General features: G+C 59.1%; 3 protein-coding genes across 7 annotated transcripts in view; 1 reads left to right on the forward strand and 2 right to left on the reverse strand.

The window, feature by feature from the left end:
• The window catches only part of PEBP4 (phosphatidylethanolamine binding protein 4), a 62767-nt gene extending 62376 nt beyond the window's left edge, over positions 1–391 (reverse strand). The window contains exon 1 of the mRNA XM_082779502.1: positions 345–391. The gene's annotated coding sequence lies outside the window, so the exon portion shown is untranslated. The remainder of the gene's footprint in view (positions 1–344) is intronic.
• Positions 382–13736, forward strand: RHOBTB2 (Rho related BTB domain containing 2). Of its 2 annotated transcripts, XM_082779495.1 has the most exons (11): positions 382–410; positions 2428–2505; positions 8214–8415; positions 8568–8671; positions 8772–8957; positions 9058–10082; positions 10869–10987; positions 11079–11229; positions 11325–11413; positions 11551–11656; positions 11741–13736. In XM_082779495.1, the coding sequence occupies exons 2-11, from the start codon at positions 2447–2449 to the stop codon at positions 11977–11979; spliced, it is 2280 nt and encodes a 759-aa protein (XP_082635621.1). In that variant the 5' UTR covers positions 382–410; positions 2428–2446; the 3' UTR covers positions 11980–13736. The 2 variants fall into 2 exon arrangements, with proteins under 2 accessions (XP_082635621.1, XP_082635622.1); XM_082779496.1 differs by lacking the exons at positions 382–410; positions 2428–2505 and adding an exon at positions 5250–5568.
• Positions 13737–13774: 38 nt separating this feature from the next.
• Positions 13775–21251, reverse strand: LOC309887626 (tumor necrosis factor receptor superfamily member 10A-like). 4 transcript variants are annotated; one of them, XM_082779498.1, is made up of 10 exons: positions 20815–21251; positions 17531–17663; positions 17246–17374; positions 16702–16816; positions 16525–16616; positions 16348–16443; positions 16208–16248; positions 15876–16016; positions 15426–15504; positions 13775–15310 (listed from the first exon to the last, which is right to left on the reverse strand). In XM_082779498.1, exons 1-10 carry the CDS (start codon positions 20869–20871, stop codon positions 15018–15020), a joined length of 1176 nt encoding a protein of 391 aa, XP_082635624.1. In that variant the 5' UTR covers positions 20872–21251; the 3' UTR covers positions 13775–15017. The 4 variants fall into 4 exon arrangements, with proteins under 4 accessions (XP_082635624.1, XP_082635625.1, XP_082635623.1 ...); XM_082779499.1 differs by having other exon boundaries at positions 15426–15507; positions 16211–16248; positions 20815–21250; XM_082779497.1 differs by having other exon boundaries at positions 15426–15507; positions 20815–21247.
• Positions 21252–27775: the final 6524 nt, after the last annotated feature.

The raw sequence follows: 27775 nt of genomic DNA on the forward strand, positions 1-27775 counted from the left end.
ATGTGGAAATATAGGAAGGAACCTGAAAGATTATGGAAAAATGTTGGGGAAAATGTGAAAAATTGCACTTTTTCTCTCTGGAAAATGTGGGGGAAAACGGGAAACGTTGCACTTTTCTCTCTGGTTCGCTCTCAGGCAGCGGGGTGAGCACAGGTCCCGGCGTGTGCCGTGCGCCGGGCGCGCCCGGAGCGGCGGCCCCAGAGTGGAAAATTCCTGCCGGCGGAGCGGGATTGTGGCTCAACAGGTTTCTTAGTCCCGGCCCCTCGCAGTTGTGTCAGTGCAAAAACTCATCCCTAGGGCATTTGTTCGGATCACATGGGCGAGAGTATAAAAATGGTCCCTACCTGCACCGGGCCAGCTAGCAGCCAGGGAGAGCCGGGGCACAGCCACCAGCGCCCGCCCGCCCGCAGGTAACCGCCGTCCGTGCGTCTGTCCGTCCCTCTGTCCGTCCGTCCTGCCTTCCCTAAGCTTTTGCCAGGGCCTGATCCCGTAGCAGCAACGGGGTTTGGCCAGGCCGAGGGTTTTTTTTTTTTTTCTTGGGGAGGATGTAAAAGGGTTGGAGAGGGCTGCGGGGAGCGGGGGTGGTTTGCGCCATGGGGGTGGGTTTGGGTTGGGGTCAAGGTTAGGGTTGGGGTCAAGGTTAGGGTTAGGTTTAGGGGTAAGGTTAGGGTTAGGTTTCAGTTTAGGGTCGGATTTGGGGTTGAGGTTGGGTTTAGGGTTAAGGTTAGGATTAGGTTTAAGAATAGGGTTAGGGGTAGGAGTAGGGTTAGGGTTAGGTGCCACCACCTTCTGCAGTCCCACCGGGTGTCTTTGGGACCCCAGAAGTTTTCCCCAACGCTTCCTACCCGTTGCTTTTTCCTCTTCCGATGGGCTCCATCCCTACTGGAGACAGTTGCTTAGAAACAGGCTCCTTCCTCTTTGATTTTGTGATGGTTTTTAACGTGGGGTTACGCAGCCCCCTCCCCATGAGAGGCCGACCCTGAGTCATGCGGCGATGGGGCGCGGAGAGCAGCGAGCTGGGGTCCTTTGACCCCACCTGGGAATGGGCTGAGCCACGAAAAACATCCCCTAGCCACAAAAAAAATCCCCATTTATGCTGTGTTCCAGCCCCCAAAACTGCAGCAGCACCCCCAAAATGGGTCTGGAGAATTAATTCCTGGGGGTTGCTTGCTGGGGGGGATCATTTCCCTGTTCCGAGGAAGAGCCCAGCGTCGCTGGCAATGTCACCAGCCTATTTTTGCAAGAGCACGGGGAGGAAAGGGAAGCAGCAGCCACAGGATGCGCCGTTACAAGGGGAACTTTCCCCAAATAGAAGCTCTTCACAGCTTTTTGCACGAGGCGTCAGCAGCGCTTAATGCTGGGTGAAGCTGCGAACGCTGCGGGAGGAGCCGGGCCCGAAAATGCCCCCAGAGCCCAGAAATTCGCAAGGGGAGGCAGCAGGACGGGCAGGACGGGAATCCTCATGGCTGCAGGATGGAAAAAGCCCACATGGGACCTTGGGATTTTGCCCCGGTTTTGGTTTCTGGTTGCAAAAAATGTGCCTGGAGAGCCCCAGATGCAAGGGGGGATATTTTTTGTGTATGTCACTTTTTTTTTTTTTTTTTTCCTGGAGCGTGTGGCTCCTCCTGGGTTTAAATATTTATAAACTGAGTGATAAAGCCCTGAAATCCCACAGCAGTGTTGGGGCAGGATGAGCTACCACCTGTGGTATTTTGGGGCTGGTAGATGGGATCCAGGCGGGTGTGCACAGGGAATTTCCAGGGAACCCCGAGCTTTCCAAGCTCCCCCAGTCTCCTGGCTTGGAGATAAGCCCCGTTGAGCTGGCGGGACAGGGGAGAAAAGGAGAAAAACCACTCTTTTTGCTTGTTTTACTCCTTCCCTTGTCTGGCGAGGGGCTCAGCTGGGTGCTGGAGGCGCTGGGGGGCTCCACGTGGGTGCTCGGGGCGCCCACCCTTGGGCTCTTGCTGGGAAGGAGCCAGCAGCACGGGGAGCCCCGGAGCAACGTTTCCTGATCCTCGCCTGTCCCCTGCCTTTTCTCACCCCGCCTCTGCCCCGGACTCTGCCCGGGCTCCCCGGGAGGCTCAGCCCCAGCCTCCAGCACCGCGGGGCCGGCACGGGCACCGCTCAGCGGCCGCATCCTGCTCCAGCCTGGAGGGCATGGGCACCGCTGAGCCGGGTAGGGCAGCCGGGGGGGGAAATCCCTCACGGTGGGGTGCGTGGTGAAGGTGGCAGCACGGGGACGAAGGGACATCAGGCACGGCTGCTCTGGATGAGACCAGGTCCCCCCGTGGCGCCCTCCTCCTTTCCAGCTCGCCACCGGGTTGCCATCCTCGGGGTAGGGGGTGGCAGCGTGCAGGAGGACGTGGGTGGTTTTAGGGGGTAAAGGCGCCTTTGGGACATCCTCACAGCCTGTCCCCTTCTTTTCAGAGGCTGCCAAGAGGAAGAGATGGCCACCCAAGGGAAAGGCAGCCCCGCTGGGAAGATGAGCGCTGTGGCTCGCAGCCTGTAAGTACCCGCGGCCTCTCCAGCACCGCGCTCTGCCCGCTCCCTTCCTCCGGGCACGTCCTCGGGGAACTTTGCTCCTTGCTCCCTTGGCACCGTGATGGCACTGTGACGTCCCCGTGCCTTGGGCACAGCGGTTGGATAACTCACAGCATGGCTCAGGATGAGGCTGGGGGTCCCCTCGATGTCCCCACGGCTCCGGGTGTCCCTCGCGCCGGCGGTGGGGAGCTGGGGAAGGGCACGGGGAGGCTGCAGAGGTTGCAGAGCATCTGCTGGCTGCTCCGAGGAGCAAAGGGCAGAGGATTTGGGGTCCCTGCAAGACCAGGGAGCGATGGTGCAAGCCGGGGTGCTGCCCCCAAGGCTCCAGGAGCAGCAGGAGGGCTGGGTGCTGGGAAGGGTCCCGTTGGTGAACCCCACAGCCAGGGGGAGCTTGCAGGCTGGAGCAACGTCTGCTGGGGTCTCCGGCACCCTGAGAGCTTCTCCCTTTCCTGCTGGGGTGGGGGAAGAAGAAAGAGGATGTTTTGGGGTGGAAATGGGGAAATGGGTGCTTGTCCCAGGGGGCTGAGCTCCTGGGAGCCCTCAGCATGGGGGTTTTGGAGCTGTTTGGGAGCAGGGGGTGGTTAGGAAGCCGGGGGCTGAAATGGGAAAAGTTTGAATTACAGCAACAGCAAGGGGGGGGAGAGCAAATGGGGGCAGCGATGGGGCGCAGAGAGCAGCGAGTTGGGGTCCTTTGACCCCACCTGGGAATGGGGTGAGCCATGAAAACCACCCCCTAGCCACAAAAAACACCCCCTAGCCATAAAAAACCATCCCCTAGCCACAGGAAACATCCCCAAGCCACAGGAAACATCCCCAAGCCACCACGGGAAACATCCCCGAGCCACGGGGTCCTGCTCCCTGCCTTCCTTGGGGGGTCCGCAGCAGAGAGGGGGGGCTCCAGGCCCCCGTCCCCATCCCCTCCCCGGTGCCTCCCGGCGCAGCCTCCTGCCAGGAGAGAGGCCAGGACCTGGGAGGCTGTGGGTGTTTCGCCCGGCAGCCACAATCGTGTTTTTGTTTTGCATAAAAGGGAAGGAGGGAGGGAAAAAAAAAAGAAAAAGGGGGGGGGGGGGGGTTCCTTTGGGAACGGGGCTGCCCGGAAAGCCAGGAATTTAATTTTTTTTTTTTTCCTGCCACAATTAAAGCACCTGCTCCGAGAGAGAGCAAATAAACCAAAACGAGCTCGCCGGGCGCCTTCCCCGTGAGCCAGGAGAAGGGAGGCGAAAAGCTTTGAGGGGGGGGGGGGTAGAAGGAGCTCGGCTTGCCCATGCCCCCAAAAAAAGGTGGCGAAGGGTCCCCCCTTCCCCCAAAAAGCCACCCCGTCTCCTTTCTGCTATGGAGAGGGAGATCCCCGCCGTGCTGCGAGTTGGGTGAGGCGACGCCGTTTGGGGAGGGAGGAGGGGGGACGGCAGCGAAAGTGCGGGGTGGGCGCAGGGATTTGGGTCGGATTTGGGATTTTTGGCCTTGGGCAAATAATAACGGGGCTGGGGGGGACAGAGAACGGTTCCGTGAAGGCGAGGGGGGGGAGGAAAAAGGCAGCCAAAAGGCTCCGGGGAGGATGGCGAGGCATCACATGATGCGGATATACGGGGTCAGGGCACCGCCAGCCTTCCCGGCAGCCCCGCTGCAAAGATGACTCTGGGGTTTTGGTTTTATTCCGCCCCGCAGATTTGGGGCTGGGGGTGAAGGAGGGGGCGGTAGGAAGGCAGTGGTGCGGGGTGAGGCCTGGGATCGGGGAGCAGGGGATTTCTAGGGGGTCCCCAAGGGGTGCCAAGGCGCCGCGCTTCTGCCCCCTGCGCCGCCAAGGGGTCCCCTCTGCAGACCCCGAGTGTTCCCCAAATTTTGGTGTCCCGATCCCGGTGCAGCAAGGGGAGGGGGAAAGGGGGTCGGAGGAAGGGGTGCTCGTGGGCACGGTGGGCAGGGAGAGGTGCTGGGGGGGCCGCAAGGAGCAGGGGGAGGATGGAGGTGAGGTGCAGGGGGAGGGTGCAGGAGATGATGGGGGCAGGGTGGGACCCCATGGAAAGGGGTTTGGGGCAGGATGGGGTCCCATGGAGGGGTTTGGGGCAGGATGGGGTCACATAGAGGGGTTAGGGGCAGGTTGGAGCCCCATGGAGAGGTTTGGAGCAGGATGGGACCCCATGGAGGGGTTTGGGGCAGGATGAGGCCCCATGGAGGGGGAGTTTAGGGACAGGATAGGGTCCATGGAGGGGGGGTTAGGGACAGGATAGGGTCCACGGAGGTGTTTGGGGCAGGATGGGACCCCATGGAGGGGTTTAGAGCTGGATGGGGCCAAATGAGGGGGGGCTTAGGGGCAGGATGGGACCTCCTGAGGGGGTTTGGGGCAGGATGGGACCCCATGGAGGGGGGTTTAGGGGCAGGATAGGGTCCACGGAGGTGTTTGGGGCAGGATGGGACCCCATGGGGGGGTTTGGGGCAGGATGGGGCCCCATGGGGGGGGGTGCTTAGGGCCAGGATGGGACCCCATGGAGGGGATTTAGGGTCAGGACAGACCCCCCCGCAGGCACACGACGCCTGCCAGCCGAGACCCCTACGCACCCTTTCCCGGGGGGGGGCGCTCAGCCGCAGCCTGGAACCCCACTCGGAGCCCCCCCCACTCCATTTCACTCCCCCCCCCCCGGGCTCCCTCTCAGCCAATGGGAGGCTGCGACGGGGGGGGCAGGGGGCGTGGCCTCGGGGGGGCGGCTTGTTTTTGTGAATGAACGGCGGCGCGGCCCCGAGCGCAGCGCGCAGCGCCCGGCGCAGCGCAGCGCAGGCGATTTTGCGCGCAGGGCCGGTGCGCGGGGGGGTTGCGCGCAGGGGATTGCGCGCAGGAAGGGGCTGCTCGGAGCTTTTCGTGCGCGGGGCCGCGGATGCGGAGAGCCGGGCGGCCGCCGCGCCGCCATGGGCCCTAAAGCGCGCAGCGCAGCGCGGGGGCGCGCGCAAGCCCAGCGCGCAATTTGCGCCCTGACCATGTCCGGAGGGGCGAGCCCGGCCCCGGCCCCTGGGAGCCGCCGCTTCGTCTGTGTTGGTGTAAGTACCCAGCCTCCACCCCCCCCATCCCTCCTCGGACAGTAGGGGGGGGGTACGACCCCTTTGCCATGCCCCCCGCGCCCCCTCCCGGCTGCTCCCAGCGCCCCCAGCCCCTTTACGCCGCCCCCAAACCACCCCCGGTGCCCCCCGACCCCTTTGCTCCCCAGCCTCGCTGCTCCCCGTCCCCTTTTGCAACACCCCCCACCCCCATCCTGCAGCTCCGAGCCCCCCCCCCGACCCCTTTTGCCATGCCCCACAGCCCCTTCCTGGGTGCTCCGAGCGCCCCCAGCCCTTTTACAACACCCCAAAAGCGCCCCCGGTGCCCCCACTCCCAGCCGTGGCCTGTGCAACCCCCTGGGCCCTGCTCGCCCCCCATCCCCGGGGGGGTCCCGGGGTATTTTCGTGCACTGCCACCGTTCCGGGGTGCGTCCCCCCCCAGTTCTAGGGGCTCTCCTCCCCTGGCGAGGCCGGGATGGAGGATTTTTAGCCTGGGAGTTGCTAAGCGACGGCTCCCGGGGTGATGGTGCAGTTGCCGTGGCAACCGCGGGCTGCAAAAAGCAATTTTGGGTTCCCCTCCGGGAGGGGTGGGGGGATGCGTTTTGGGGTGGGGGGCCCGGCCGGAGCATCCCTGCCCTCTAGGGAAGGGTTTTTGCAAGGGGCAGCCCCGATGTGTCGGCATCCAGCCTCCCTTTTTGCTCTCTGGAGAGGCCGAGCAGGGTTTTTTTGGGGGGGCACCGAGGTGGTGGCATCCTGCTGCTGACATTGGCCCTGCAGAGAGGCTCAGCACCCCCCTGGGGTGATGTCCCGGGGGTGGGGGGCTGTGTGCCACCCCCGCAGGGCTGCCCGAGTTCCCCAGCGTGCTTCTGCTTTATTCGGAGCCCGCATCTTGTGCCCGCTGCCTTCCCCCTCTCCCTCCCTCCCTTTTCCTCACTGCAGGCACTGATCCGGGCAGGATTTAGCCCTGAATTCCCTCGGGGGCTTTCCGAGCAGGGTCCCGAATCCCCTGGGGTTGAGCCCACCGCAGGGGGCAGGTATCCAAAAAAGCCGGAGCTCCGAGGCCGCAGTTGTCATCCCCACGTGCCTTCTCCCCTCCCCGCACTGCTTGAATGAGCTGGGCTGAATTAGGAGCCCTAAAAATAAGCACCGCAAAGCTCCCCGAGCACCAACAACCCCCCGGGGACCTCCTCAACCTACAGAGGAGCCAAAAACGATGCTCAGGAGGAGCTGGGGACCTGGGATCGGTGGTGCAGGAGATGGGAACGCATCTCCTGGGGCTTTTGGGGCAGCAGGCGAGCTGCCCTTGCACCTTTTTGCCGTGCCGTGCAGACCCCAAGCAACTCAACACCCTTCCCCAGAGGGCGGAAAGGATGTGGCTTGCGGCCGAGGAGCGTTTGGAGAAGTTTTTGCCTTGGGGCTAAGCACTGGCACCCTAAGCAAGGTGGCTCGGTGCCACCGTGCCATCGCCACCGCTCGCCCGCGGGGCTCGGGGACCCGATCCTGCGCCGTGCCGCGTCCCGGGGGGCTCGTGCATCCATCCAGGTGTGCTCCCGAGCTTGCGCACGGGAGGGAGGTGCTAACATTGGAAAGTCCTTGCCACGCTGCTCCCCCCCGGGGAGCTGCGTCCGTGGTCCCCGCGCGCGGGGCTGTGTTGCCATCGTTACCGGGTATTTTCGCTCGCTCAGCCTGTGCGCCCGTGGTTTATTATAGCAGCTCGGGAGGCCCGTGCCAGGAGGGGGTGATAAGGGGGGAGAGAGCTGCTGCTTTGCGAAGTTCAGAGCGATTGGGTGTTGGTTTGTAATTTTTTCTCCCCATCCCTCGACCTCCCACCTGGAAATCTCCTCGATTCCAAGCTTTAATGCTGCGATGAGTTAATTTTGGTTGCTTTAGACCCTGGCCTGCCCTGGGGCTTGGAGCAGGCAAAGGGTGCTGCTCCTGGATGTGCGTGCCCACAGGAGAAGGGCGCTTTGAATCACCTTTGCAGCACCCAGAGCTCCAAGCTCCCTCCGGGGAGGTTTCGGGTTGCACCTGGTCCTGGGAGGGCAGCGATGCTGGGAGCCTGCCCGGCTCCTGCAGACGTCAGGAGCCTCTTGTGCTGTGCTGCTCAGGACCAAAGAGCTCCCCTGGGAGCAGGGAGGAAAAAAAAAAAAAAAGGGAAGGGGGCAGGATGGTGCTGGGGGCAGAGCCCGGTGCTGGGAGGCAGCGGGAGAGGCTGGCGGTGCTGCTGTGCGTGCTCCCATCTGGAAGCTTCGCTTGCGAACGCCGGAGAGGGAGAAAAGGGAAGAAGGGAGAGGAGGAAACAAAAAAAAAAAAAAAAAAAAAAAAAAGCTTCATCTCACATGAACAAGCATGAGCCAGGGCCGGAGAGACGGAGAGGAGGGAGAGGGGGGGGGGCCGAACGCAACGCAACGCAGGGCATGTGTCTGACGCGCGGCAGAGCAACGCACGCTGCCACGGGAACATTAAATTTTAAAGGGGAAGGGCAGGAGCGTGTGCAGGGAGGGGAGGGCAGCTGCCTGCTGGTGCTCGCCGCGGCTCCGCTCGCTCACCAAGCTCCTCGGGGCTGGTGGCCGCGAGCATCGTTGGTGTTTCACCCCCTTCGTTATCCCGGCTGCGTTAGCTGAGCCCGTTTTTCCTCCCCCTCCCAGGTCCCAATTAATGGATTCTGACATGGATTATGAGAGGCCAAACGTAGAAACTATCAAGTGCGTCGTGGTCGGGGACAACGCGGTGGGCAAGACCCGGCTCATCTGTGCCCGCGCCTGCAACGCCACGCTCACCCAGTACCAGCTCCTCGCCACCCACGTGCCCACGGTGTGGGCCATCGACCAGTACCGCGTGTGCCAGGAGGTGAGGGCTGCCCCAGAGCGTGGAGACCCCTTTGGGAAGGGTTTTTTTGTTTTGTTTTGTTTTGTTTTGTTTTTGGTGGGATTTTGGTGGGTGTCCTCTCGGCGGAGCGCTTTGGCCTCGCCGCGGCGCTCACGGGGTTTTTCTTCCCGCAGGTGCTGGAGCGCTCGCGGGATGTGGTAGATGATGTTAGCGTGTCCTTGCGGCTCTGGGACACCTTCGGTGACCACCACAAGGACAGGCGCTTCGCCTATGGCAGGTAGGGCACGGGCAGAGCCGTGGCGAGGAGGGAGAAAGGCGCCGGGGTTGGCTCCGCCGTCACCTTCTCCTCCTCTTCCTCCTCCTCCTCTTCCTCGCAGGTCCGACGTGGTGGTTTTGTGCTTCTCCATCGCCAACCCCAACTCCCTGCACCACGTGAAGACCATGTGGTACCCGGAGATCAAGCACTTCTGCCCCCGCGCCCCCGTCATCCTGGTGGGCTGCCAGCTCGACCTGCGCTACGCCGACCTGGAGGCCGTCAACCGGGCACGGCGCCCCTTGGCCAGGTGGGACCACCACCCCCGACGGTGCCCTTGTCCCCCCCCCCAAGCCCCTTCCTCCGTGACCACGCAACTGGAGAGATCTCTTGGTTCTCTCTTTCTCCAGGCCCATCAAACCCAACGAGATCCTTCCCCCGGAGAAGGGGAGGGAGGTGGCCAAGGAGCTGGGGATCCCCTACTACGAGACGAGCGTGGTGGCCCAGTTTGGCATCAAGGACGTCTTCGACAACGCCATCCGCGCCGCCCTCATCTCCCGCCGCCACCTGCAGTTCTGGAAGTCCCACCTCCGCAACGTCCAGCGCCCACTGCTCCAAGCCCCCTTCTTGCCCCCCAAACCCCCTCCGCCCATCATCGTGGTGCCGGACCCCCCGTCCAACAACGAGGAGCGCCCGGCTCACCTCCTGGAGGACCCCCTGTGCGCGGACGTCATCCTGGTGCTGCAAGAGAAGATCAAAATCTACGCACACAAGATCTACCTCTCCACCTCCTCCTCCAAGTTCTACGACCTGTTCCTCATGGACCTGAGCGAGGAGGACCAGCAGAGCGCCGCGGGGCACGGCTTCGGGGTGGCCGTCACCGCGGCGGCCGAGCGGATGCTGCACCAAGAGGAGAGGCACCACGGGCGAGATTTCCTCCTCCGGGCCGCCAGCTTCGATATCTGCGAGAGCGCCGAGGAGGCCGGCTCCAGCCAGCGCAAACCGTGCCTTAGAGCCTCCACCAGTGACGGGATCCTGCGGGGGAAACGCTACGAGACCGGGGAGCGCGGGTTGAAGCGGGGCCGGGACCTCTCCTCGTGGAGCCGGGCCTTCATCAGCATCCAGGAGGAGATGGCGGAGGATCCGCTGACCTACAAGTCCAAGCTGATGGTGGTGGTGAAGATGGACGCTTCCATCCAGCCGGGGCCTTTCCGGGCCGTGCTGAAGTACCTGTACACCGGGGAGCTGGACGAGAAGGAGCGCGACCTGATGCACATCGCGCACATCGCCGAGCTCCTCGAGGTGTTCGACCTCCGCATGATGGTGGCCAACATCCTCAACAACGAGGCGTTCATGAACCAGGAGATCACCAAAGCCTTCCACGTCCGGAGGACCAACCGGGTGAAGGAATGCCTGGCCAAGGGGACTTTTTCGGGTATGCCTCCGCCCGCACCCCGTCGCCCTCGCGGGGGGCTCTGCCCCGTGCCCGTGCTGTGGAGCACCCAGCGCTCGCCTTCCCCGGGGTTTTGGGATACGTTCAACTACGGGCTTGGTGTTTTGGGGATTTCCTCTCCTCCTTGGCCCAGATTTTTTGGTAGGGTCACTGGATTCTTGTAGGGTTTCCCCAGCCACAGCTTTCCACCCAGCGTGGTGGCACCGTGCTGTGCCGTGATGCTGCAGGGTGGTGTTGGTGGCTTCCAGGTGACATCCCGGGGGTGCAAACAACATCCCGGGGGTGCAAACATCCCAGCCTCTCTCCGGCTGGGCTGGGTTCATGCAGAGGGACCTTGCTGAGGTCAAGGCATCACGGCAAGGGGCTGTGTTTCCCCGGGGAGAAACCCTTGTCCAGGAGAGATTAGAGGAGGGGACAGCTGTCCCCATTGTCCTTTCTGATATTCCCAAGAGCTCAATCTGCAGAAATTGAGCAAAGCATTCAACGCCAGGATTTTTGCCCTTTGCTTTTAAACATGTCACGGGAAAACCCCTGGGCCAGAGCCGTGCACGGTGCCCTAGCTGCCGGAGCCCTTCCTGCGTTCCCCTGAGCTGGCGGAGGATGCTGAAAAACAAACAAGCCCGGTCTGGCACATCCTGTACCTTGCCCTCAAGATTAATTTTGTTATTTTTTCCTCCCGTTCCCTCTGGGGAGAGGTGTTTTTGCTGTGTGGAGATGACCAAGCCGGGGTTGGTGACCGGGTTTTTTTTTTCCTTCTCCTTGCTCCAGATGTCACCTTCGTGCTGGATGACGGTGCTATCAGTGCCCACAAGCCCCTGCTCATCTCCAGCTGCGACTGGATGGCCGCGATGTTCGGCGGCCCCTTCGTGGAGAGCTCCACCAACGAGGTGAGGAAGACCCCGAGGATTTCCTCTTGTGGGAAGGCTTGGGGACGGCTGGGGACGGCCGTGGGGTGACATTTGGGTGGGCACCTCGCAGGTGGCGCTTCCTTACACCAGCAAGAGCTGCATGCGGGCCGTGCTGGAGTACCTCTACACCGGGCAATTCAGCTCCAGCCCCGACCTCGACGACATGAAGCTCATCATCCTGGCCAACCGCCTCTGCCTGCCCCACCTGGTGGCTCTCACCGGTGAGTCGCTGTCCCCCCCCCCAAAAAAAAAAAAAGCTGGGGGACATCCCGGGTGCTTTAGGGCCGTGCCCTGAGCCCCGCCGTGCGTCCCACAGAGCAGTACACCGTCACCGGCCTGATGGAGGCGGCGCAGATGATGGTGGACATCGATGGGGACGTGCTGGTGTTCCTGGAGCTGGCACAGGTAGGGTGGCACGGACGGGACCTGGTGGTGGAAGAGGTGGCACTGCTGTGGCGGAGAGGGGATGATCCCTGAATGCCAAGGTTTGGGGGGAAACGGGGTAAATCCGTGCGTTTTGGTGACGCCTGCTCCGTCTCCAGTTCCACTGCGCCTACCAGCTCGCCGACTGGTGCCTGCACCACATCTGCACCAACTACAACAACGTCTGCCGCAAATTCCCCCGCGACATGAAGGCCATGTCAGGAGGTGAGCATTGGGGGGGTCCGTGGGGTCTCCATCCCGTCCCTGTCCCCTCCTCGCGGCACGGGGCTGACCCCCGTGTCCCCACAGAGAACCAGGAGTACTTCGAGAAGCACCGCTGGCCGCCGGTGTGGTACCTGAAGGAGGAGGATCACTACCAGCGGGCGAGGAAGGAGCGGGAGAAGGAAGACTACCTCCACCTCAAACGGCAGCCCAAGAGGCGGTGGCTCTTCTGGAACGCCTCCTCCTCCCCTTCCTCCTCTCCTTCGTCGTCGGCAGCCACAGCCTCCTCTTCCTCCTCCTCCTCCTCCTCCTCGGCTGTGGTTTGAGAGCCCGTCCTTGCCCTGGCTCCAGGAGACGGATGGGGAAGAGGAGAAGGAGGAGGAGGAGGAGGAGGAGGACGAAGGGTGGGATGAGCTGCCCCAGCGCCAGGCGGGTGCCCCCAGCTGGCACCCCGGGGAGACGGAGCGGGGCGCCCCCCACGCCGCAGCGCCAGCGCCGCAGGACTGGCCCGGAGCAGCAGGAGAAACCCACGTTTACAGGAGCACAAGGGTTGTCTTGGGTTTTCCTTTTTTCTTTTTTTTTTTTTTTTTCCTTTCTTTCGAACATCGACCGCATGAGGAAGAAGAAGAAACCCGTCCCCGTTCCACTTTTAGTTTTGAAGCAGAAGCTGCGGGCTCGGGGTGGTTTTGGGGGACGCCGCCTCGACGCCCCTTGGACTTGCAGCGGGGCGAGGTGGGATCCCGGCCCCAAACCCCTCTGGGCTGCAGCAGGGCTGATCCCACAGGATCCTCAAACCCCTCTGGGCTGCACCAGGGCTGATCCCACAAGGTGTCCCCTTCCGTTCCCCTGCGGGGGCTGTCCCCGTGTGGGGAGCTTTGGGGAAAAGGAGCCCTCTCCTCCCCGCACCTCCCCACGGGGGCTTGGCCCGCAGCAGCGCAGAGAGCAGACTTCTATTTTATTTTTTAAAGAAAACCTAAAGCAAAAAAATACCATGAAAAAAAAAAAAAAAACAACACACACACCAAAACTCACCCCCAGAAACCACCCCCGGGCCCTACAGCTTGGGCTCGGAGCCTGGGCGGCTCCATTGTAATAAATGGTATTTTAAAAGCCCGGCGTGGTCCCTGTGTGTTTGGGAGGAAGCAGCTGGCGCAGGAGCATCACAGGATCCAGCATCCAAAAAAAAAAAACCAACCCCAAACACCCCAAAAGCAGGAGGAGCAGGGGCTTCGCATGGGACTGACCTCGCCTGCTCCACCCGTGTCGCTTGTAGGTGCCCAAAAATCGCACGGCGGGTGCCCGGTGGCACCCTTGGGTGGACCCAAACCTCTGCTCCCGTCCCCATCCTGGCAGGGGACAGCAGGGAGGACGCAGTGACACCCCTGGGTGCTGCTCTCGTCCCCGCTGCCCTTTTTGGAGCTGCTCCTTTTGGATGCTCGTCCCCAGCCCCGGGTGTAGGAGCACAGGAGCGGATGCAGCGGGCGCACGCTCCACACTGTCGCGCTTTGCAGCAGGTAGGATGAGTTTTGTTCCCTTTTTACAGCGGGTGCTCGCCTGTCCAGCACCAATCCTGCACCTGGGGTCCTGCGGGAGGTGCCCAGCCTGGAGCTGCCTTGCTGGGACCCCCGGTGCAAAGCACCCCGCTGCCGTCCCCATCCCCATCCCGGCAGCTCCTGCTTTCAGCCGCTTGCCTCGAGAAGCCACCTGCACGTGGATAAAGCCTCGGGGGGAAGGTGGAGGCTGGCGGGCAGCTCTGGGTTGATTTTTGGGGTGAGCAGAGCCCCTTCCTCGCCCAGCACCTCCTCGCCCAGCACCGCATGGATGTGCACCGCAGCTACGGCAGCGCGCCGCCCCTGCCTGCGCTGGGGACCCAAATTTCAGCCTCCTGCTCCTGCCGGCGGCCAGGGTGGAAATTCACAGCCTGGGTTTGCTGCTGAGGACTTCCAGCGGCACCAGCATCGCTGCTGGGGACACGGGGACCGTGCCCAGTGTGGCAGAGCCCCGAGATGTCCTGGCCCCACGCAGGGCATCTCTGCTCCTTCGGTGCCCGCTGAAACCCCGAATGGAGCAGCAGCAGCAGCACAGCAAAAAGAAATGAGGAAACAGGAGGATTTTTTTAAAAAAAAAACAGTTTATTCCTACTTCATAAAATATACCTGTACAAAACTGGACGCGATGAGCTGGCTGGGCCAGAGTTCTGTACGAAAACACCCAATCATGCATAGTTAAAAAAAAAAATCAATACTATTTTTATATTAGCTTTTAAGTTAATATATGAACACGTTTACAATTACTAATAAATACATAAATACAAATGTTCTGCTTGTGTTTTTGAGGTGAGATTTCTTTTGTTCTTAAAAAAGTTGGCAAATTTTGGGGAAGGGGGGAGGATGGAGTCGGGGGGTGCAGAGGAGCTGGCGCTGCCCCTGCGCTCGGGCAGATCCCCAGGGGCTGGGCTGCTGCACGTTTAAGCCAGCTCAAACCCTGCAGGTTTCCAGCCACGTTGTCCCTGAGCTGTGTGTTTGTCCCTGGGGAGGGATCCAGCCAGCTGGAGGAGGGGTGGAGGATGCTCGGTGTGGTCACCTCTCGAGGTGGATGGGGCCAGCAAGCCCCCAGAGCCAGGGGAAGGGGATCCAAGCCCCCCAACCACGGTCACGGAGCACAGAGGAGGTTTCTCAGGATGATAATTTGCTGTTTTCCATCCTGCTCCTTCCATCAACCCTTTTTTTTTTTTTTTTTCCCTTGGTGATCACAGAGCCAGCCCTCCCCTCCGGTCCAGTGTGGGGTTTACTAACAACAAGCAGAACTGCTACAGCCTAAAAAAATCAGCACAGTAAAAAAAAAAAGCTTTTAAGGAATAACCCAAGAACTCAACTCAAGCCCACCGAGCAGACAGTGTTAGGCAGGCTGGCCACCTCTGGGATGTTCTGCCAGCAGAAGTCATTACAGATGCCAGGAATCCCACCAAAATGAGGAAAAAAAAAGCCCAGGAAAGGATGATCCAGTTAAAATCCAGGGGATGCCTGCACTGTGCAAAGATGCTGCTTGGCACCGAGCCTCACGAGGTCCGTAGAAAACCAGTGCTTCCCCGTGAGACAATCCTGAAGGCAGCTGGCAGTAGTTTTTGGCTCATTTGTGTCGAGTGAGTGTGAATTGAAGGCACCAGCTTGGGTTTCATGAGGAAGGCACCGAGGTCTGACAGAAGAAGCCACGAAGAGGATCCCAAGAGGATTCCCAAGAGGATCGGCTCCTGCAGGCTCAGCTGTACAGGGGGCTTCAGGAGCTGTGAGCCCCGATAAAAAGGTAATACTAATAAAAAAAAAAAGGAACTGTTCTTCGAGGTATTCGTGTCTCAAGGTGCTGCTCAGCTCACTTGGTACTGGAAGGAGCCCTGCTGCACCAGCTTGCAGGAGATGTCCTCTGCTATGCCCCCCAGGTCGATGCGGTGCAGGGCCTCCAGCAGCGTGTTGACGGAGGCGCTCATCCCTTGCCTGTTCTGCCAGGTGTTGAGCATCTGGAAGAAGGGCTCCTGCGAGTATTTGTCGTTCATCTCCGCCAGAGCCAGGTCGTTTTCCAGCAGGTCGAGGGCTCGGCCGTACCTCTTCCAGTCCTTGAAGGGCACGTCGCGGGCGAAGACGTGGAAAGAGCGGCGCAGGACTGGAAGCAGACAGGGAAAAAGCTCAGGGGACGTGGAAGGGCACGGATATGGGGGCGGCAGGGATCATCCCACAGAGCCCACAGGCTCGGCACACCCCCAGGCCCCAGCACTTACGGATAACGGGGTCTTCTCCTGGCACTGGAACCAGAATCTTCTGGGGTTTCACAGCGGGATCCGAGGTCCTTGCTACCACCTCCTGAAAAGAGAAATCCTACAGCACCCAGCAAGCATCCCCAGGTCCTGGTAACAGGGGGTTTGGGGACCCTCTCCCTTTTTCGGGGGGGGCTTTTGGGGCAGGAGATGGCCACCCACCCTCAGGACGCCCATCACTTCACAGCATTGCCCAAAGCAGGGGAGAGCGAGCTCACGGGTCCAGGGCAGGAAAAGCAAAGGTTTGCTCAGAATTGGGTGTTAAAACAGGAGATTTTGGGGGCCAGGAATGAGGATAAGACGGACACCTTGCACAGAAACCTTCCTGCCCTGGAAGCCTTGGAGCTGACGAGCATGGTCGAGGTAAAGGAAAAGCTCAGAGCTCGGCCAAGCAGGGGGGGCACGGTGCCCTACCTCCAGCCCTGGGGCGTCGGGAGCCCCCACGGCAGGGAGCAGCCCCCGCTCCTGGTCCTGGGAGAGGTGCTCGTTGCGGATGTTGTCCGCGTCCCCAGCCCTCCCCGCAAGCATCCGGGTCAGCTGCAGCACCAGGTAGTGCTGGGGGGGAGAGAAACACAAAGCTGCCAAGCTGGAGACTCCCAGCCGGGGTGGTGAAACCAGCCCCCGAGGGGGGGGAGCCGTGGGAGACCCCCGCTTTGCTCGGCCACAGCCCCCTGCATGCTCCCCCAGCCTTCCCGGGGGGGCTGCAAGCGAAGCAGGGACCGAGCAGAGCCCCCAGCACGACTCACCACCACTTGGCCTGACTTTCTGCCCAGGTCTCTGCTGTCCCCTGGAAGGAAAAACAGAGCCGTCAGCCCCAAAGCACGTCCCTCTTCCCACCCAGAGCCCCCATTTGGGGTCAGCACCCCGGGTCCCCCCCCCCCCTCACCTGCAGCGGGGTGCCTGCAGCAGCACATCCACAGCAAGAGCAGCAGCAGGCCCACAACCAGTGCCACGACGACGAGGATGACGATGATGGTGATCTCTGGGGACACAGGGCACGTTGTGGCAGCAGCTCCCACACCTCCAGCCCTCCCCCCCATCCTTCCAGCCACCCCAAACTTACTGGAGGAGCCGGAGATGGAGCCCGTGGGGGGGCCGCACTGGAGGTCGCTGTGCGGCGTGCACGGAGCTATCTCCACTTGCCCACTGGGGCACCTGGAAAAGGGGAGAGGGAGCAGGCTCAGAGGCTGGGGCTCCCCGCAGCACCCCGAGAGCCCCCCCCCAAGGCCCCCCAGCTCACCGGGAGCGGCACTTCTGGCACATCTCGCAGGGGTGGTCCGGGGAGCAGAAGGTGCCGTTCCTGCAGGCGCACTGCGTGTTCCTGGTGGCACTGCAGGGACTCAGCTCCACCTGGTCTGGGGGTGAGAATCCAACGGGCTCTACCCTGCTGCTGGGGCTCTCTGCCCCGCTCCCTAACCCAGCAAAGCACGCACAGACCCGGGGAAGACCAGGGTGGAAGACCAGACACTGCTTCACCCATCCCCACCCCACACCGCGCCGTGCCCACGATCCAAAGCAGCGCTTTAAAAGCCCCGCCAGCAGCCTAGGGGTGCTGCCATGAGCCCGGATCCTCATGGTCCTCGCATCCCAGCTTTGCACCGAGGGGATGCTGCCCCGAACAGAGCCACGGGGCTGGCACGAGCCTCCACACCAGCTCGGGATGCAGCTTGCTCCTGCAGCACCCGCAGCGCGATGCCGCGGCTGCGCTCTACACGCGGAGAGCTCGGTGCTCAGCCAAAGCCATGCTCTCGACCTGCATCGCCCTCCTGCGCACCAGCTCCTACCTTCCCTGCACGTCCAGCAGCGCAGGCACTTGTCGAAGCGATTGGGGTATTCGATGTACCCGTCTTCGTCACACGGCAAGCACGTGCTGGAGCCGTTTTGCTCCTTACAGTGCTCCGCCACGTAGGTGCCTGCAAAAAAGGGGTCGACGGGGGGAGAGGAGGAGGAAGAAAGGGCTTGTCAGTGGTTGTACAGCACGGGGAGGGGATGTCCTTGCAGCAAGAGCTGGTTCTGCTGCCAGAGTCGTGTGCTGGGATGTTGTTTTGGGATGTTTGAGGCCGTCTTACCTGCGGGGCACATCCTGCAATACAAATCGCTGTCCTGGACCTGGTAGAAGTCTTCCCCTTTCCTGCTTAGGTCCAAGAGATCCGCCCTGTCCCACCTAACCTCCACTGAGGCAGCCACTGACAAAACAGCCTCCTGTTAAAGGAAAAAAAAAATAATAAAAAAGAAGGTTAAAACCCACCCCAAGGCCATGGTGCAAAGCAGAAGCAGGGCACTGGGACGGCCCGGAGCTGCTGGACCCGGCGGCTGAGCCCCTTGGTGCAGGTACTTCAAGTGGGTATTTGCTTAGGATCACATCACGCCTCCTTTCCTTCCCCAATTTCTCAGCACGTGAGAAAACAGCAGGGTGCCAAACAGGGGGGAGGAAGAAGAAGAAGAGGGAGAGCAGAGACGGGGAGGAAGGCACCCGTGCGCCCGGGTTGCGCCGTTCCAATGTCACCCCACCATGCGGTGGGTCAGGAAGCTGGCAGCCCCATCTCTGCCTGCTCTCCACCACTTTTCCACTGCCTCAGCTCCTTCTGTGCCTACAGAGCCCCGTGGGATGATGCTCAGTGGGGCAGCACCCACCCCAGCAGGGCTTTGAGGTCCCCAGGGGGGTCGGTGCCCCTCGGCACCTTGCACCCTCATGGCACAGGGGCACGCACGGTGGCCCCGGAGGCCCCTTGCCCTTCCCCTGCTATCCTCAGAGCTGGAAACCTGCCTGTTAAGCACATATTTCTTCCAGGAGCCAGAAACAGCCTTGAAAGGCTAAAACAATACGGCGATGAGTCACTGCTGCCGCCGAAAGAGCCGGTCCCCCCCCCTCTTCTCCCCTCCTCTTCCTCCTCGCATTCCTCGCGCTCGGCGCAAGGAAGGGCGTGAGCATTGTGTGAGCACCCAGAGCCTGGCTGTGCTCAGCGTGGGGTGACACAGCTCAGCTAGGCTGAGAGGACAGGTCCCCATGTCACCTCCACGCCTGGCACACAGGAACCAAGCCCTGGTGCCCCCAAAGGTGCTGCTCCGAAGGCTGAGCGCTGCCCGGCTTCGGGGAACCAGCCCTCGAGCTTTTCAGCTTGCCGCCTCACCGGGCTGCTCCAGGAGGGTTTAAAAAAAAAAATATCAGAGGGGAGAAAAGAAACAGGGCTGGGATCCCAGAGCGGGCACGCTGTGATCCCACTGGTAAAATGGGAAATCGGATAAATGCAAAATGCACCCAGGGATAAATGAAATGTCCCTACGGGGAGCACGAGCACAGGCTCCAGCACGCTTCGTGTGCAGGTCCCCATCTCCCGCTGCTGCCTGCTCAAGCTGGGAAGGTTTGGAAGTTTATGAAGTATTTTTCTATCCCGAAAAAGTTTGCTTCTGCCTTCCAGCCACGAGCGATTCACCCTTTGCAATCCGCGGGGCTTCACCCAGCCCAGCCTTGGAAGTTTTTAGGGACGGGGACTGCACAGCCCGGCCCGCTGCCTGTCCTCGTGGGGGGAAAAAAAACCTGCTTTCCCCACTCAAACTCTGCCGGGCTGCAACGTAACGCTGTCTGCCGTTAGGAAAGGCCCCTTAGCTGCAGGATTTCATCACTTTTCATGAACCAGAGCTTGCCCGCATGCACGATAAGGCTATCAGCCCCCAGCACCTTCCCCTAGAGCTGCCCTACTGCAGGGCCCTGGGTAGGTCTCTAAACTATCAGCCCCACAAAGCCCCTGGGGCCAGAGGTAACGGTGTTCAGGGGTTGTTCTCACCCCCAGTAAACATCCAAGGAAAGCAAAGTTGCCCCAGGGCAGAGGAATTGCCGGGCAGGAATCCTAATACCCACTAAAAGGGGAGGTCGGGAGCAAAGAGCTGGGAAGCCCCGGGTCCTTGACCCTTCCTTGGGTTCTGTTTTTCCCCCAAAAGTGATCCCAAGGAAGGAAAACGAACCATCACGGCACAAAACAGACCCCAAGATGAACTGCCGACCCTCAGCAGACCTCCAAAGAGCATTACAGCTGTGCCAGCCCTCGGGAAGGGAAAGGGAGGCCCTAAAGTCCCCGTGGTCGGGGGTTTTTCCCTCCGGGCTTTACGCAAGAGGAGTTTGAGCTCCTGGAAATCCTGAGCGCTTCTCCTCGTGCAGCGTGGCCCAGGTCCAGGCATGATGCAAGAGGCATTGGTGAGCAGAGGAAGGAACCACAGCCACCGGATCGGGTGATCATCACGTGAGGCTCCCATCCCCATCGGTCCCCCCTCCTCTTTTTGTTTTTTTTTTTAACTTAGTTTTAGGTAATAGAATAAAAAAATGCTGTTAGAACCTGTCCCTTAGGTGCCGGGTTCGGTAAGGCTCGGCTTTCCCAGGCAAGTCTGAGCGCTGGGAGACGCAGAGGAAGATCACCTGCCCCACCTCATTCCCATAAATGATTTACAAAAAGGGATCGGAGGCCCCGGATGCCGTCACGGCAGCGCCGATGGCACGCCAACAGCCACCACGTGAGGCAAGCCCTTAGGAATTTCGGAGCTCGAAGCAACACCCCGGGTCACCCAGAAATATGACTGGGCCTTTCTGCCCTAAAGGAGGGCTCGGACCCGCTTTGTGTTGGCCCCGAGCGTCCCCGGGACCCCGATGCTACCCAAACGTCCCCGGTGATCGCCAGATCCCAAAGCCGATGGCACATTGGGCTTGGGAGTAACGCTCGTGGAAATCCCCTCCAGCGCCAGCAGCGCTCGCCATAGGGATCCCTGCCCCCCTAGGCCAAGCCCCCAGCCCCAAGTCGCCCCCCAGCCCGCAGCCCCCCAGCCCAGGCACGTCCCATCCCAGCTCCGTGCCCCGTAACCTCAGCCCCACGCGCCCCCGTTCCCCGCAAACCCCAAAAGCAGCAGTGGCCGGGTAACCCCCCTGTAACCCCATCTCCCCCCATAGCCCCCAGACCGGGTAACCCTCCCCAAACCCATCTCCCCCCATAGCCTCTGCCCCGGGCTGAACCCCTACCCCTAACCCCCCGACACCCCCGGGAACCCCCGATCCTAAAGGAACTCTTCCCCCATCACCCCCACCCCCAGGTGAGCCCCCAGCCCCTCCATCCGACACCCCCCATTCACACAACCCCCCCCCAGCCCCCAAACAAACAAACCATCCCCCAGCAGCCCCCAAAACCACCCCAATCGCCTCCCATCTCCCCCCTCCCCCTATTTTCCCCTATACCCAAGCGCTATAGGATCGTGCCCCTCGACGGCACGGCAAGCCCGGGCATGCCACGGAGACAGATCCGAGGGGCTCGGGACCACCCCAAAAATCCCCTTAAATCCCCCCGATCCCCCCCCCCAGACCCCCACACACCGCCAGCAGCAGGGGGAGGCAGCCCCGGTGGGACGGGGGGCGCAGCGCCGGGCGCATCCTGCGCGGAGCGGAGCGGTTTGGGAACGATCGGCGGGCAGCTTCGCCAACCAGCCCTCCAAAAAAGAAAACCAACACGCATATATAAAAAAAAAAAATCCTCGAAGACGACTCCCGTGGCCCAAAAGGACCACCCTAAAAAAAAAAAAAATAATGAAAATAATTAAATCAGAGCATGTGTCCCGCAGAGGGACCCGAGCGCTTCTGGCGCTCCGCGGCTCCGCGCGGCTGCTTTGCTGCCCCCGCCCTCGGGGCCGGCCCCTTTTTTTTTTTTTTTTTGCTATCCACCCCCTTCCCTCGGCTCCTATCGCTGCTCACCGGGGAGCTCAGCACCTCTGCCCTCGGGAGGAAGGTGTAAAGCACCCGGAGGTCTCCCCTCAGCCTCCTCCTCCTCCTCCTCTCCGGGATGAAGAAAGGCAGGGACCCCAGGCGCCCCCCACTTGTGTCCCCCTCCTCCAGCCCCTTCTCCATCCTTTGGGCACCGGCAGTTTTATATCTCTGTTATACCACAGTGCCCAGCTGGGAGGAATGGTAAAAGCAGAATTTTGGCGAGGAGGAGGATGATGTGGGGACAGGAGCGACCTTGCAGCTGGGACTGCATCAAGCCAGGGGAGTTGTAAAAAAAAAAAAAAAAAAAGAGAGAGAAAAATAAAATGTAAAAAGAGATATAAATCACACCTGCTGCTGCTTGTGCTGTCTGCTCAGCAAGCAGCACATCTGTGTGTAGATAACCGAGGTGTTTGGTGGGCTTGGGGTGTGCTTGAGTCCCCTGCTTTGGCACGGAGATGAAAGAAGCATGGAGAGGATCAGAACACGGAAAAAAAACTGCGCTTGCATGAGCTCTGGGTGAGAAGAAGTGAAAGCAGCAGCACGGAGAGCTCCCAGCGTGGGGTAGCAGCTCCTGCAGCCCTGCTTGGGTACCACTTTGGGGACACGCCGGCTGGCGAGGTGTCAAACTTGATCAAAAAAAAAACCATCAAGTCCTTCGTTCAAATCATTTCTGCAAACATTGCAGGGACTGGCCCTAAAACGGAGCACTGGGGAACCCCACTAGTGTTACATCACCAGGCTGGTGTAACCCCATTACAAGAACCCTTTTGTCCTGACCCATCAGCTAATTGTTCACCCATCTTATAATGATTTTATCTAACTGTATTCTGGTTGTTTTGTCCAGAAGGATATCAAAAGCTTTACTGAAATCCAGAAAGATTACATCGACTGGCTTCCTTTTATAAGCTAGCTGGGTGATCTCATAAAAAGAAGTTAAATTTGGTAGTCATGAGCTTCCCCTTGTGCTGTTACCAATTGCTGTGTTATCCTTTAGGTGGTTTTTAATGACTCCCAGAATAATTTTCTCCTTAATTTTACCAGGCACCAAAATGAGACTGACTGGCCTGGAATTTCCAGGATCTTCCTTCTTGCCCTTCTTGCAAACTGGGAGCACATTTGCCAGCTTCCAGTCAGCTGGGACCTCTCCAGATTCCCAGGATCATTGAAAAGTAATGGAGAGAGGTCCCACAATGATATTAGACATCCCTCTGAGTACCCTGGGATGAATCCCATCAGGCCCCATGCATCCAGGTGGAGCAGCAAATGTGCACAAGTTTGAGGTTAACTGGGAGTTTATCATTCCTGCAGTCATGGTCCTCCAATTTAGGGCATTTGGGGTCCCAGAGCCCATCTCTGGTGTTGAAGACAGAGGGAAAAAATGCATTAAGTGTCTCTGCTTTGTCTATATTTGTTAGGTGACCACCCTCAGCAAATATTGGACTGATGATTGCTCTGGTCCTCCTTTTCCTGTTAAGTGGGCTGGGCTGGGCTCAGACCCCGAGCACGGCACAGTTTGGCCCCAGGCACGGCAGGATTTGGCCCTGGGCATGGCATGGAGGTGATGAGACGAGTGGTGCTCCTTCGGTTTGCATTTCCCCCGTCACACAGTGCCCGCCTCGAGTGAGCAAAAGCACAGGTTTTGTCTCCCAGGGGAAAAAAAATAGGCTGCATGAACTTTCAGTGCGCCTGCTCCCATCCTGCAGCCCTTCTGTTTAAGCGTGGAAATCCCAGCTCATCACAGCGGGGAGGGAACAAACAAATATAGGGAAAACCTTTGGACTTTCTGCCTTTACACAATCGGTTCTTCTGCAGCTGTGTGGATGGGGCGAGAGAAAAATTGCCCCAACAAAACCAGGTTGAGATGGCAACGTGGTGACTTGTTAATTTTTTGCCAGCCTTGAACTCCAGGCTAACCAATACCGTGAGCGTGCGTCGAGGGCTCAGGGCTCAGGGCAGGCTCTCTCCTTAGGAACTGACTCACCCAGGCTGGGGATGAGTAACTCTCGAGAGGCTAATCCTTTTTTTAAGCATTGCCCAAGGCACAACAAGTGCAGGTGAGAGCTTGGAAGAAGATGGCAGGGCGGGAATAAGGCTGCTCGGCGGGGAAGCAGCTCCGGGAATTGGGAAAATTGGGTGAAAGCGGGGCATCGGATGGGACCTGGAGGAAGGCAGCGATGCTCAGCAGGTCCGGATGGATCAGTAGGGCTGGAGGTGACCTGCTCAGGTTGTGGGTATTTGGGAAGCATCCCCCTTTGGCAGTCACCCTCACGGCACAGCGAGCAGCTGCGCTACGCAATGGAAATCTGCTTTGCTCCAGCAGAAGTCGGGACCTGTCCGTGCCGAAAGTAATTAAGCTGAAGTGTCATTTAAAGGAGATGAATTCCTGGTTGTTTCCTGGGTGGGTACTTGCATTACAAGCCCCAAAAGTATGCAGGGCCTTTTGTTTAACCAAACTCATGTGTTCTTTGCCCTGGATACCACTGACATCAGCTCAAGTCGCCTTAGCAGACAGCTGATTTTTTTTCTGTTAGGTCGGAATAAATGCGGGTTCACAATCTTGCAATATTTTGCATGTTCAGTGGGATGGGAAAGGACCAAAAATCCATCCTGATGATGTTGATGGGACTGCCTCGTGGAGACTCAGAGCACAATCAGGTGCTGCTGCTGCTTCCCCTCTTGCTCCATCCCTTTCCCCTTGCTCCCAGACCCATCCTGCAGCGGGGGCAGCCCCCAGCACCGAGACCCCAACACCTCCCTCTCCACCACTTGTCAGGCAGCCATGGCTCTTGTCCATCCGTCTCAGCCTCCCTCTCTATAAAATAAAGTTTACACAGCTCTGAACAAAGGCGGCTTTATGCTTGGCGTGTGGATTTGTATGTTCCTGGAGGCAGGATGCCGCGGCACACACGTCACCCGCCCGCCCAGCAAGAATTTCCACTGCAGTGCACAGAGCAGGCACATGGACTTTTTCTATTTAAGGCTGATTTGCAAGACAGGGGCCAAAAGGGTGTGCATTTATCACCCAGGACCAGGCCTCCTGGTGTGCACCCGCTCCTTATCGCCGCCATCCTGACCAGCACCCTCCAAACCCCTCCAGAAACCGGGGAGGCCACACCGCAACTGGTGAACGTTAAATGCATCGAGGTGGGGGCACCCCGCAGGGTTTTGGGTTACCAAATTTCCCCCCCCCCACGCACACATACACTTCCTCAGCTCTGTTGCAAGGGGAAAACATAACGAGTGCAAGAATTTGGGGAGGGATCTTGGCTCGCCACCAGGGAGCGGGAAGGCATGAGGCCGAAGCAGGAATTCATTGCCCACAGAGGATGCCGTGTAATAAACAGCCGTCTGGGGAAGCCTGGTCTTATCGGCCACAGTTAGTGGTTAACCTCACTTTCTTTTATTATATATATATTTTATATATTCATCAGCATTAAGTTTTACATTTCAACCCCTGGACAAGCCACCAAGACCCCCGGTGCCTCGTTTCCCCTCTGTGGCAGCAGCTTCCACTCCCTTTGCCTGCTTTATCTTTTGGGTTTTGGAGATGCTCCATGAGCAGGGCGATTTCATCATCCTCTCTCCTCTCATCTTTCCCAGCCTTTGAGCATGCAGCTGTGGGGCAGGGGAAAGAGTTAAACACTTTGCCTTCCCGGCCAAGCTTTGGCTGAAAGCAAAGGGAGATTTTATGCAGCAGTTGTGGTCTGAACTCAGATCTACCCCTTCCCTGCCCTCCCCATCTCTCCTCCCTTTCCTTTTCTCAGAACAGGACTTAAAAGGAGCTTTAGGATGAGGGAAAGCCCCAGCAGGGTGGGGGCCAGGGACAGAGTGGTTGCAGTGCTGTGGGCTCAAAGCCCGAGGAGCAACAGCTCAGGCTCCTCATCCCAACTGAGGCATCTGCCTGCTTCAAAAATGTCACAGACCTTGGTAGTTTGGGGTTTGAAGTGACCCATCCTGCAAAAAATCCAGCTTTCGGCTCAGCCCCAGCAAGTCCCATCCCAGGGTAAACTTCCATGGGGAGAAGGCAGGGTGGCACAAACCCCAGACCATGCCTGTGCCCCACAGAAACCTGTGGCCACCCACTTCAGGGGGCCAGGCTCAGCCCTCAGGCTCACCCCATAAGCCCAAGATCCCACGAAGGGACCAAGCAGCAGTGGTTACATCTCTTTGCACCATTAAAAAGCAAATTTTTAACTGATGACGCCTTGAATCTCTTTCCCAAATATCTCACAGTACCCAGACACGTTCTCCAGTAACTATATAAATATTCTCCAGTAAATATATATGTTATATATATATAATTTCTAGTTCATTTTTTTTTCACAGCTGAATTTTCAGGTCAGGAGGGATTTTCTGGCAGGATCCCGCAGGATTAGGACCATCACTTGGCTCTTTTTATAGCCAAACACGTGATGATGCCCCAGTCTAACAGTCACTGGCACCACGGGTTCAAGGCTGATTTTCCCAGGTGTTTAAGCACAGCCCAGTGCGGTTCCTGTGAAGAGGACTCGTGGTCACATCCCGTGGTATAGCTTCCTAGACATGGCTGGCGGCCAAAATGAGCCAAATTGGCCTTTGCAGGGAACAGCCAGGCTGGGTTTTGACAGAAAGGTTTGCAGCAATCATGGGTTCTTGGGTATGAATGGCTTCACGCTTACAAGGCAACATTATTTTGTGGCCAGCACTGAAAGGATTAATGTGGAATTTCAGCTTGACACAGAAAGCTTGAAAGAAGATAAAAATAGGCTCTTGCCTCTGCTGAGTCATCTCCTGGTTTAAAACATGGATCGGGGTGTGTTTAAAGGCTGCTCTGGGACCTGCTGCTGCCCCTGCAGCATCTAGGTCTGGCCAGGGGGAGAAAGCAAAGTGAACCCTCCAAAAAGGCCGTCGCTGGCTTTTATTTACCGATGTCAGTACCCTTTGCTCACCAGGGCACTGCGAGGCAGCGTTAATGAGAGCTGCATTAATGAATTTGGAACAACTTCAGCAAAAACGAAACCAGGAGAGGTTGTGAGCCTGGACGACTTTTGCCCAGCTCCAGAGGCCTCCCAACAGTGACGTGAGGAAAAGCAAGAGTCATATCCTGCATCTCTGAGGGCAGAGCAAAGTCCTGCACTGACTTCTCTCTGATTTCTGGATAATCCCTGGTGGCACGGGGTGGCTCCTGCAGCCCAGGGGCTACAGGGTTAAGCTGACGACTGCAGGCATACATGCCACCACGGCTGACTCAGAGCTGGTGAGGAAGGAATTACACACACACAAACCAAAACAATCCTTCCCTCTGTGCCTCCCAAGGACACCAAACACACCTGGGATGCCTGTAAAGTGCACACACTGGAGGTGGTTTTGGTTTTGTCTCTGTCGTGCAATGGCTGGTTATACCATCAGCTACTCAGCACCCACAAGGGACAAGGCACCCTAGTGCCAAGCTCCCAGACACTGCCTGTTTTTTCCCCTGCTCTGCAGGCACCAAAGCCTACTTGCTCCCATCCTCTGCAGCCCCTGGACACCAGGAGGGAGCTGACGTGACACCCCATGGCAGCAGCAGCCTCTGTAGCCTGAGAAACCCGGGCTCAGTGCAGGAAGGGGAGCAGCAGCCTTCTGCCAAAAAACAGATCTGTTGCCTTCTTCTGTGGGCAAGAAATAGCACATATGGTGAACGCGAAGATATAGAAATACCCAGAACTTGGCAGTGCTGCTTAAGCAACAGCGCTTTCCTCCCCTTCTTTTAGCAACATTGAGCTTTGCTCTGAAAACGTCAGACTTTGCATGAAGAAATCCCTGAGAGCCATGCCTCCCTTCTCTTGCATCCTGATATTTGCATGATACCAGGCTATTGCTCCTGGGCAACGAGGAGAAATGGAAATCATGCATGAGAAGCAGGCAGGAGGAACAAAAATACCAGGTGAAAGGACAAGAAAACTAACTTCTGTTGATGCTAGATGCAACCCGAGAACCTGCAAAACGGTGCTGCCACCAAACCTCTCACCAGCCCCAGCAAGGTCAGGCTGGGGTAGCTGTGGTGTGCTACAAGCATCCGCCAGGGCTGTGCTGGGAGCACTTTGTGTGTGCTGTTTGTACATTTAAACCCCACAGGAACCACCACCAAGCACCAGCTGTGTGTTCAGAGGGGCCAGGTGCTGGGACGGCCACGCTCACCGCAGCGGCGTGCTACGTCACTGACACAGCCCGGCACGGTTTTGGGGGTTTAAACGTGTACAGCACAATTTTCCAGAAGTGACCACACAACTGGCTGCCGACAACAACGCAGCGCCCTGCGGGTTCCAGTTTGGTTTAGAGGTGATGCTGTGAGGTGCTGGCTCAGCCACCACGCACCAAACCCTCAGCTGCCTCAGCACAACCCTTTATGGCTATTACCAAGGGCTTGGGACGTGCTGGCGATCCCCAAAACAACACCAAGCCCCCCAAGGGTGCCATTTGGAGGAGATGAATCCCCAAAATGATTCAGGCGAATCCCCCAAAGAGTGGTCAGGCATTGGAACAGGTTGCGTAGGGAGGTGGTGGTGTAACTGTTTCTGGGGGTGTTTAAGGAGATGTATGTGGTGCTTTAGGG

This window comes from Aythya marila (genome assembly GCF_965140915.1).
Source record: "Aythya marila genome assembly, chromosome: 26".
NCBI lineage: Eukaryota > Metazoa > Chordata > Aves > Anseriformes > Anatidae > Aythya > Aythya marila.

Coding starts and splice junctions, on each gene's coding strand:
- RHOBTB2 (XM_082779495.1), top strand. CDS start 2,447: ATGGCCACCCAAGGGAAAGGCAGCCCCGCTGGGAAGATGAGCGCTGTG. Junction 8,958..9,057: donor GCACGGCGCCCCTTGGCCAG/GTGGGACCACCA, acceptor CTCTTTCTCCAG/GCCCATCAAACCCAACGAGA. Junction 11,657..11,740: donor CATGAAGGCCATGTCAGGAG/GTGAGCATTGGG, acceptor GTGTCCCCACAG/AGAACCAGGAGTACTTCGAG.
- LOC309887626 (XM_082779497.1), bottom strand. CDS start 20,871: ATGCGCCCGGCGCTGCGCCCCCCGTCCCACCGGGGCTGCCTCCCCCTG. Junction 16,617..16,701: donor TGCCAGAAGTGCCGCTCCCG/GTGAGCTGGGGG, acceptor CCCCTTTTCCAG/GTGCCCCAGTGGGCAAGTGG. Junction 15,508..15,875: donor CCGACGCCCCAGGGCTGGAG/GTAGGGCACCGT, acceptor TTCTCTTTTCAG/GAGGTGGTAGCAAGGACCTC.